Here is a 10,939-nt window from a genome sequence, read left to right as displayed (position 1 = left end):
ATGTAAAGTATTGCACTTGGGCAAAAAAAATGAGAGGCACAAATACAAGATGGGGGACACCTGGCTTGAGAGCAGTACATGTGAAAAGGATCTAGGAGTCTTGGTTGACCACAAACTTGACATGAGCCAACAGTTTGACGCGGCAGCTAAAAAAGCCAATGCAATTCTGGGCTGCATCAATAGGAGTATAGCATCTAGATCAAGGGAAGTAATAGTGCCACTGTATTCTGCTCTGGTCAGACCTCACCTGGAGTACTGTATCCAGTTCTGGGCACCACAGTTCAAGAAGGACACTGACAAACTGGAACGTGTCCAGAGGAGGGCAACCAAAATGGTCAAAGGTCTGGAAACGATGCCTTATGAGGAACGGCTAAGGGAGCTGGGCATGTTTAGCCTGGAGAAGAGGATGTTAAGGGGTGATATGATAGCCATGTTCAAATATATAAAAGGATGTCACATAGAGGAGGGAGAAAGGTTGTTTTCTGCTGCTCCAGAGAAGCGGACACGGAGCAATGGATCCAAACTACAAGAAAGAAGATTCCACCTAAACATTAGGAAGAACTTCCTGACAGTAAGAGCTGTTCGACAGTGGACTTTGCTGCCAAGGAGTGTGGTGGAGTCTCCTTCTTTGGAGGTCTTTAAGCAGAGGCTTGACAGCCATATGTCAGGAGTGCTCTGATGGTGTTTCCTGCTTGGCAGGGGGTTGGACTCGATGGCCCTTGTGGTCTCTTCCAACTCTATGATTCTATGATTCTATGATTCTAATGTGATATATAGACCAGTGTTTCCCAACCTTGTGCCTCCAGCTGTTTTTGAACTACAACTCCCATCATCCCTGACTAGCAAGACCAGTGGCAAGGGATGATGGGAATTATAGTCCAAAAACAGCTGGAGGCACAAGGTTGGGAAACACTGATATAGACAGTTGATATATAGACAGTTGATGATAAATTGATTTAATAAATAATTGAATATATAATTAAATAAATATTAATAATAATAATTAACAACAATAATAAAACTGTGAATAAATAAATAAATAAATAGAAATTAATTAATTAATAAATTTAATAAAGTAGAATAATAAAATAAATAATAACAGTATTAATAAATAATAACAGTAAGAATAAAATAATTAATAATAAATAGATAAATAAATAAAAAATTAAAAAGTAAAAATGAATAAATAATTAAAAATAAATAAATTTTTAAAAATAAATAAATAAAATTAATAATAATAATAATAATAATAATAATAATAATAATAATAATAATAATAAAAAATAACAACTCCACCCAATAAATAGCAACCACACTTTTATTAGTGCACAGCACAGCTCATGGCTCCCAAGAGGAAGCGTGCGGCAGAAGCAGCACGCAATGCGACTGGTAACCCATCTCAGGCGCAATGTGGAATGAATAACCAAAAGCCCATTTCACATTTTCTCAATGACTTTAGATCATTCATAGATGATTATGAGCAACGTTTTCCTGATCGGAACCCCAGCCCACCCCCATCTCCTGACGCAATCGCGGATAGCCTACCCTATTCACAGGTTGTTCCAGAGAGCCCGCCTCCTTCACAGTGGGATGACCTTCCCGGCACCTCTGCCGCCCTCTTTAGTGACTCTCAACTGAGAAGGGCGGGTGCAAGCACCCGAGGCAGGGCAGAGCCAGTCCAGACTAGGTCCCAGTCACATTCCGCAGCATCCGCTCCACGGGGCGGAGTGGGAAGGCTGCATCTAAGTCATCTCATGCTAATAACCCTGTCGCTTCTAGTTCATCTAATCATTCGCAGAATAAGCAGCCCAGAGTCCAGCTTCCGGAATCGGGCACATCATCCGGGGCTGAGGAGGAGCAGCAGCAGTTGGAGGAGGAGCCCCGTACAGTGGCAGAGGATAAGCCTTCCGGCAAGAGACATGAGAAGAAGCACATTTGCAAGAAAAGCAAGTCGAGGAATGATGACACGGACGAAGAGACAGGTAGCTCTTCCAAGTATGATAGCGATGCCTCCCTGGGTTCCTACTGGGGTAGAGGAGAGGAGATCTCTGGTCTCCCTGACTGGGCTCTCTCCGGGAGGGCCAATTCCCATTATAAAAAGTTTGGGGGTGTCAGGGGCTCAGGAGCAGAGGCGCAGGGGAGAGAGGAAATGGAGAGCGAAGGGGAGGAATCTGAGGGCAGCGGAGGGCAGAATGACAGTGACCCGAGAGATTCCATGAGCCTCTCCAGTGAATCAGAAGATTCCCAGAAGGGGGCGCCGATGGCCAGGGCAAGGGGGGTCCCAGGGGGGACACACCAGAAGCAGGGGGCCAGCGGAGACTCCCAGAGCAGTAGCTGGAAATCAGGACCAGCTTCCCCACCGGAGCGTAGTGGGGGGGAAGAGTCCCATAGGTCAGGGCCAATGACTCCTCCAGCAAGCAGGGAGGAGGAGTCAAGCCCAGCTAGCATTCCCGAAGAGGGGAGCAGTGACAGGAGCAGCATAACGGTCAGAAGGAAGGTGGCAGGCTGGGCGCGCGCGCCAAGTTCAAATGTGCAGGCGAGCGGGACAGCAGGAAACCAGGATTGGGAACCAGGTCCTAAAGCTCGCCGGAGGGAGGGGGAGGACTCGGGAGAGTCAGCGTCGGAAGAGTCTAGAAAGGGGAAAGCCCCGACGGACAGGAGGACCCAGAGGAAAAGGGAGCAGAGGAAGAGGTGGAGCAAGGCTAGGGTCTTGAACTGGTGCCTGGGGGGAGGAGATTCAGATGGAGCTTCGGCGGTCTAGGTTCAAGACGTAGAGCTGCGCGCCGTGGGTGTAAATGAGAGACTGAACTTTAATAAAGACTATTTAATATAACAACGGACTGGCGTTGGTCCTCTGTGAGCTGGGACCTGAGGCAGCCCTGACAGTAAGCTCCATCTGTGTAATTTAACCCTCGCAACGCGAGTTGGCGCAGCGGGGGGCAAAACTTGGTGTTTTGCGAGCTCACGAAGAGAGGGAAAAATGACTACAGAGGCGAAGGTGCAAGAGCTGGAACAAGCTGTTCAGACACTTTACGCACAAGTGGAGCTTTCCAGGAAGAGAGAGGAAGCAGCAGCAGCGGTCTGCAAGGATCTGCGAGCAAGGTGGGAAAAATTGGGCAAGGAGGGGCTGCCAGGACCCAAACCGGAGGGAGTTGGCCTCGGGAAGAGGGGGGGCAGCATCGTAGCCCATTTTGACGGAAACCTGCAGCAGTATCCAAACTTCAGAGCAGACATAGTCTTTGCGCTTAAATTGCTTCGGAAAGACTTTAGAGATGAGGAGGAGAAAGTGGGCTTCATAATAACTCATCTGCATGGGGAAGCTAAATCGTGGCTGCGCACTTTATGGCGCGAAAATGACCCCGCCCTCAATAACTCAGACGCATTTCTCAAAGCTATGGACGCTTGTTTTAAATCTACGGTAGATGTGGATGTCGCCAGGAGAGAAATGCATGGGTTAAAACAGGGCAAAAGCACTGTAAGACAATATCACTTCCACTTTTTCGGATTGGTAAACGTGCTTGGGTGGGAGAAAAATTCCGCTGCCGTGAGAGATCTGTTCTGGGAAGGGCTGAATGGAGCTGTGAAAGACGAGTTGGCAAGGGGGGAGAGACCCACCACCACCACGCAGTTGATACAGAGAGCCCTTGCGATTGGAGTGCGCCTGGAAGAACGCCCTTGGAACAGGAATGAGGGAGGTTCAGGGCGCCCACAAGTCAGGGGAACTCCTTTCCTACCCAGAGAGACGGGACGCGCGGAAACCACGCCTCCATTGGGGAGGGGAGGAGAACCAATGGAGATAGGCGGTGCTAGGGCTCAGACAGCAACCAGAGCCCAAGCACCAGGAGCAGTCAAGGCGAAGACTCCTAGAGGGAACAGGAAGTGCTACATCTGCGACAGTGCGCAGCACATGGCCAAAGAGTGTCCCCAGAGGATCCTGAAGCACACTGCAGCCTCAGCAACAGTAAGGGGAGCAGATCAACAGGAGGAACAGCTGCAGGGAAACGAAGAAGCCTGGTTGGAGGGAGTGGTGCTGGGGCCCAGCCAGGGAAGTCAGTGAAGCAGTCCCCAGAGATTTTACAGCCCACAGATCCCCTCCCACCCAAACCAGTGGTGCAACTCACCGCATCGCTCTAACTGCCAAATGGACTCACCCTGGAAGTTCCTATTACCATTGACTCTGGCAGTAACGCAGACTTTGTAGGAGTGGACTTTATCAACCAGCATCGCATAGCGCTCCTACCAGCCACAATGCCTCTGAACGTAGTCACGGTCGATGGCAGGGAACTGCTGGGAGGGCAGGTGGCACAACAAACACCCCCTATGGTGATGCAAATTGGTAATCACCGCGAAGTCATAAGCTTCAACGTCACCCACCTGTCGGACACACCCATAGTGTTGGGCATGAGTTGGCTGGATAGGCACAGCCCGGCATTGGCATGGTACCAGCGTCAATTGACCTTCTGCTCCTCCTACTGCACGGAACACTACATCCGGACCAGCCAGGAAGAGGAGGGGCAAGAGGATGAACCACAGCTACACCTGGGCATGGTGCAAGCAGTACCGAACAAGTACAAGGCGTTTTTGGAGGTCTTCTGCGAGAAGGAAGCGGACAAGCTACCGCCCCACAGGCCCTACGACTGCAAGATTGACCTCCTCCCGGGGGCGACACTACCCACTGGAAAACTGTATTCCATGTCGGAAGACGAACTGCAAGAACTCAGGGAGTTCATAGATCACAATTTGAAGCGGGGATTCATCCGAGAATCCAAAGCAGTGGGGGGCAGTCCAGTGTTTTTCGTGAAGAAAAAAGACACGCCCCAACGGAGATTGATCGTTGATTATAGAATCATAAATTCCAGAACTAAGCCCACAGCATTCCCCATGCCCAAGATCGACGATCTCCTCGAGACGGTGAGGAAAGGACGGATCTTCACCAAGTTGGATTTACGAGGGGCGTACAACCTTATACGCATGAGGGAGGGCGATGAGTGGAAGACAGCCATGTTTACACCTTTGGGTACCTATGAATACCGAGTTATGCCATTTGGTCTCCAAAGTGGCTCTCACTGCTTCCAAGCTTTTATGCACCACGTGTTAGCGGGACTCCTCTACAAGAAGTGCGTCTGCTTTCTGGACGACATCCTGATCTTCTCGGAATCGCAGGAGGCTCACGAGAGAGATGTCAAGGAGGTCCTGCAGAGACTACGGGAGCACAGACTTTACGCCAAGCTGGAAAAGTGTCAGTTCGACATGAAGGAGGTGGATTTCCTGGGCTACAAGCTGTCCGACAAGGGACTCGCCATGGACAGCGCCAAAGTCCGCTCGGTGTTGGACTGGAAGAGCCCGCGCAATAGGAAGGAGGTCCAGAAGTTCGTCGGCTTTGCCAACTTCTATCGCAAGTTCATCAAAGGGTTCGCGATGGAAACAGCGGCCATCACGGACACCCTCAGCTCCAAGAAGAAGAAGTTCACCTGGACGGACCAGGCGGAGCAGTCCTTTCGGAGACTCAAGCAGCTCTTCGCGTCCGAAGAACAGCTGCTGCATGTAAACCCTAGCAGACCAATGCGGGTTGAAACGGACGCCTCGGACAGAGCGGTGGGGGCGGTCCTGTTGCAGCAAGACCCGCAGGGGGATTGGAGGCCGTGCGCATTCTACTCCAGGAAACTCAGCAAGTCGGAACAGAACTACACCATCTGGGACAGGGAGTTGCTGGCCATTCATGCAGCCTTCAAGGCGTGGTGGCACTTCCTCATCGGAGCCAAGCACACAGTGCAGGTCCGCACGGATCATAAGAACCTGGAGTATTGGCGCACGGCACGGTTCCTGAACCAGAGGCACATACGCTGGGCGGAGTTCTTTGCGGATTTCGACTTCCGGATAGAATACATCCCGGGGGACAGCAACGTCATGGCGGATGCGCTATCTAGGAAGCCGCAGTATCTCGAGGAAGCGGCACCGGTGGCGGCCAAGCACATTTTCGCACCGAAAGCGTGGGCGTGTGCGTCAGCCACAGTGGACCTGGACGCGGTGCGTTGCGCGCTGCAGACGGATTCGTTCGCACAATCCAAGATGAAGGAGGTGCAAAGAGGCACGGCGCAGGATGCAGAGTTCCAGATACGCGACGGACTACTCCTCCGCAGAGGGGCGCTCTACGTGCCGGGAGACGACCTCCGCGCGAAAGTCCTGCAGCAGTTACACGACGCGCCCAGCGCTGGGCACTTCGGCAAGGACAAGACAGCGGAATTAGTAGCCAGAGACTTTTGGTGGCCCAAGATGAGGGGTGAAGTCGAGGATTACGTCGCTCGGTGTGACACATGCCAAAGGGCCAAGCCGGTACACAGGCTGCCGGCGGGACTGCTGGAACCGCTTCAGACGCCGTTTGAACCGTGGGAGAGAGTGGCCCTGGACTTTGTCACAGATCTACCCAGCTCGAGGGGCAAAACAGCGGTGCTCGTGGTCGTAGACCTGTTCACCAAGATGGAGCACTTCATTCCTTGCGCGAAGGTGGCCACGGCGGAACAAACCGCCAAGCTGTTCATAGACCACGTGTTCAGAGTTCACGGTTTGCCGAGGTCCATTCTATCCGACCGGGGGCGCCAGTTCGTCTCCAGTTTCTGGCACAAGCTCCTGGGCATCCTGAACGTCAAGATCAACTTAGCGTTGGCACGACACCCGCAGACCAACGGACAAGCGGAGAGGGTCAACGCCATCATGCAGCAGTACCTGCGATGCTACGCGAACCAACAACCCTCGACCTGGGTGGACTACCTACCGCTGGCCGAGTTTGCCTACAACAACACGAAGCACGCGTCTACAGGGGTGACGCCGTTCTTCGCCAACAATGGACGGCATCCCAGAACCTTCCCGGGGTTAGAGACGAAGGGGGAGGGGGAGCCACAGGGGGCAGAGCACTTGGCAGAGGAGTTGCAGGAGGTCCACGAGCAACTCCGAAGGAACTTAGAACTAGCAAAACACGCCTATAAAGTGCAGGCAGACAGGCACAGGAGAGTCGGGGAAGACATCCAGGTGGGGGACTGGGTATGGTTAGCAGCCCAGGCAGTGCCAGCAAGAACTTTAGCTAAGAAGAAGCTCAGACACAAGCAGCTAGGGCCTTACCAAGTCGAGGCGCAGATCAATCCAGTGGCTTTCCGGTTGACGCTCCCGGAGGGTTCCAGAATGCACCCGGTCTTTCACAGGTCGGTGCTCACACCCTACAAGGAGCCCCACAGGTTTCAAACCCCAAGGGCCGCGCCTGACCCACGCAGCAAATCACCAACAGGGGAGGGGTCACCGAGGGCGGCACCACTCAACGAGGTCACGGAGATTTTGGACTCGAGATGGGGGGAGGAGGGGGTTGAATATCTCCTCGCCGAGGAAGGTACCCCGGCCAGCGCCAACAGGTGGGTACCGGACTATGCCTTGGAGGAGCGATACCTCAAAGACGAGTTCCATGCACTCTTCCCTCACAGACCTATGCCAGCAGATTTTTTCGACGACTGGCTTTTCACACCCACACTCTCCGCCAGCACGTTCCAGGGGTTCTCATCAGCGGAGGAACCGACGCCAGACACAAGCTCCCCAGAGGGATCGCTCTCGGGGTTTGCCACAGACCGCTCTTATTGGTGGGACAATCAACCGGAAGTTGGGTGGAGCAGGGGACTCTTGCATGCAACCTCGCCCGAGGTGCCAGGGGGAGAGACGGGCATGGACGGGTTGGGGGAGGATCCTGCATTCGAGCACAGCTACAGAGAAATGGAAGCAGAGGAGATCGACGTCGACGAGCCTATCACGAACTGGCCGGATCTAGCTGGCGAGCTGCACACCAGGGGGAAGAACTGTACCCCGCACTCACCCCCACAGCACGGGAGCACCCGGAACCCGCACCAGAAGAAGGGGAGGGGGGAAGGGGGGGCTTCGAGGGGGGGATGGATGTCAGGGGCTCAGGAGCAGAGGCGCAGGGGAGAGAGGAAATGGAACTGGTGCCTGGGGGGGAGGAGATTCAGATGGAGCTTCGGCGGTCTAGGTTCAAGACGTAGAGCTGCGCGCCGTGGGTGTAAATGAGAGACTGAACTTTAATAAAGACTATTTAATATAACAACGGACTGGCGTTGGTCCTCTGTGAGCTGGGACCTGAGGCAGCCCTGACAGGGGGAACCCAGGAGTGGAAGGATGGGGCTCTAGTCAAAGAATCAACTACTTCGACCTATTCAACTTCAGATGTCATCCCGGGGGATCATCTCTCCCCTAAATTGCGGGCAAAAAATTTAAATGGGGAATTTGTAGACATGTTTAAATTGGTTCCTCCCACAGAGGAGTTGGGGAGGGGTGAAAAGAGGCCTTCCTATGGGAAACAAAAAAGCAAGTACCCCTCAGTCCCAAGGACATTCGACAACTGGTTAGATGGTTTTCAGGCTTATATGGGGACAATTGTGGCTGCCTATCCAAAACGAGCGGTCCACGAGTCTTCCGGTCGGCGCCAGCATTTAATGGCAGTCCTCTCTTCGAGCTCCGGAGGAGGACTGCTCCACGAGTTCGGGTCTGACCGCTACAGCGAGTGGGGGACGCCCAAAAATCACAGGCGCGGAAGCCTGTGAGCAAGGAGACTCGGTGGGCACCATTAGCGCCCCCCCTTACTGCAAAAGAGCCTTTTTAAAGGCTCCGGAGCGGCATCGGGAGTGAGCGCGGTGCTGAGAGTCGCTACCCAGCCCGTGGAGTGAAGCCGCGTCGCCATGAACGGAGAGCGCCGATTCCTTCCTGAAAGCTGAAATTGGATCGAAACACCCGTGAGTAGGATTGAAAGACCGAACGGGACTTTTAAATTTTTAATTTGAAATTCGGCCGGAAACGGGAAAGGCATAAAATAAGGAAGTCTGCCTCCCCGGATTGCATGATAGCTAAAGCAACGAAAGTGCAAAGCTGCATTTGAATGAAAAATAACTTTAAAACCGTCTAAGCCTGACATTGAACTCGAATTTCCCCCCAGCAGGCAGGAGCAGGGGGGAAGAAAAGTGGACTTTTTAACCTGCATGAAAATAGTGAAAGGGAAAAAGTTTTCCGCTGCCTTAATCTCCTGGGATGGACTGTCAAAATAAGGCACTGGGAAAGTGAACTGCCACTTGAAATTGGATACAAAGTTGGAACTTTATTTGATACAAAGTTTTGGGACTTTACTGAAACTATTTATCTGAAGCTCTGGTAGTGGTTATATTGAAAAAGTGTTGCAGCAATTCTTATTGAGGACTTTTGGCTTCTTTGTTCTTTGTTTCTTTCACCTGGATACTTTGGACTGCTCCCTCTAGAGGGTTGAAGGGTAACAGTTGCAGATTAAAAGAAGAAGACAGTGGGATTTTCCATTAGTAAACTGCTCCTGTGGGAACGTCCTTGGGATATGAGTGGCCCAGCAGACGAGATAACAACTAGAGCCAAAGCAAAACTAGCACAAAAGAAAAGGGGCTCAATATCAAGTCCAACACCAGCAGGAGCAGCTGCACAGGAAAAAGTGGCAACTGCATCTATGGAATCAATGACACAGGCACTATTTAAGATAAATGAATCCTTAGACGCCTTGACAAAGCAGAGTACAGAAAATTCTAAAAAATTGACAGAACTGACAACAAGGCTGGACTTGAATACTAAAAGTGTAACATCTAACACGGAATCTATAAACAAATTGATTGAAGAGAATTCTGCAACTCGAAAGATTGCGGAAGATGCCAGAAATATTGCGGAAGAGACAATGGAAAAACTTGCACCGATCTCCAAAAAAGTGAATGAGCATGATGCAGCCTTGTCTTTGTTGGAACTACAGAGGAAGGAGAGAAATCTGAAATTGAGACTAGTCCCTGAGAGCGAAGGGGACAACCTTGTGGAATTCCTCACACAGGAGTTTTCGGAATTTTGGCAAGAAAATTTGGAGGAAGAAGAATTTAAGATAATAACAGCTTTCCGATTGGGCAGGAGACAAAATAGAAAGAGTCCAAGGGATTGCCTGATCACTCTAAGATCCAAAGAAGAAAGAGATAAAATACTAAACTTACATTATCAAAAAGCTTTGGAGATTGAAGATTCTCAAATACAAATTTTTAAGGACATCCCTAAATATATTTTGGAGGTGAGAGCCTTCTACAAGGACTTGGTTTACCTGCTGAAGAAGAACATCATACCTTTCAGGTGGGAGTTTCCACAAGGACTGTCCTTTAATTACAAAGGAAAGAAGGTCAAAATAAGAACAATTCAAGACAAAGAGCAGTTTCTGGAGAGAAACCAGGAGGATCTGCAGAAAGGAACGGTAGATCCAACCTCAGAAGAAAAAGGATCAACAGATATTTTGAATCTAACATTTGGACTCAAACCACCGACAGAGGAGGAACAACAGCTTGGAGCAGTTGGAGGAACAAACACCTAATAACAAAATGTCTCTGCAATTCTTTAGCTGGAATTGTAATGGTTTGAACCTTCCCAAAAAAAGACGCGAGGTTTTTCATATCTTGAAAAGAGAACAATTGGACTTGATTTGTTTACTTACTTACTTATCAAACCTTTATTAGGCATTATGCAAATAAAACCATAAAAGAGAAAATAGCATATAAAAGCCTTAAAATATATATAGAAAGGCAGCAGTTGGCTACATACATATTTATATATATACATATAAAATCAGTGGTTTTCCTTGTTAACCTGCTCCTTGGAGGACTGCTACCAAAAACTCGGCTACCCCCGCCGTTACCCTTTGGTCAACGTCGGATAGGCAGAATCCCACACATTCACCTTGCTGGGGTTCCAGACCACCCAAAAGAGGGGACAGCACGCGTTGACGGAGCGTACTGTACAATGGGCAATGAAAGAGAATATGCTCTACAGTGTCCGGGACATTCATAGAACATCTGCAGAATCTCTTGTTTCTGGGAATGTTTTGATATCTTCCCCTGACAAATGCTGA

The 10,939-nt window shown here is 50.6% G+C and overlaps 1 protein-coding gene across 1 annotated transcript in view; it reads left to right on the top strand.

The window, feature by feature from the left end:
- The first annotated feature begins 1,380 nt into the window (after positions 1-1,380).
- The window catches only part of LOC144326338 (uncharacterized), a 28,065-nt gene continuing 18,506 nt past the window's right edge, over positions 1,381-10,939 (top strand). The window contains exons 1-2 of the mRNA XM_077922874.1: positions 1,381-1,389; positions 1,799-2,030. Of these exons, the coding sequence (XP_077779000.1) occupies positions 1,381-1,389; positions 1,799-2,030 (241 nt within the window). The remainder of the gene's footprint in view (positions 1,390-1,798; positions 2,031-10,939) is intronic.

Source organism: Podarcis muralis, chromosome W, assembly GCF_964188315.1.
Source record: "Podarcis muralis chromosome W, rPodMur119.hap1.1, whole genome shotgun sequence".
Taxonomy (NCBI): Eukaryota; Metazoa; Chordata; class Lepidosauria; order Squamata; family Lacertidae; genus Podarcis; species Podarcis muralis.
The sequence above is the reverse complement of the archived record's forward strand: the minus strand, read 5'-3'. Positions and strand labels throughout refer to the sequence as shown.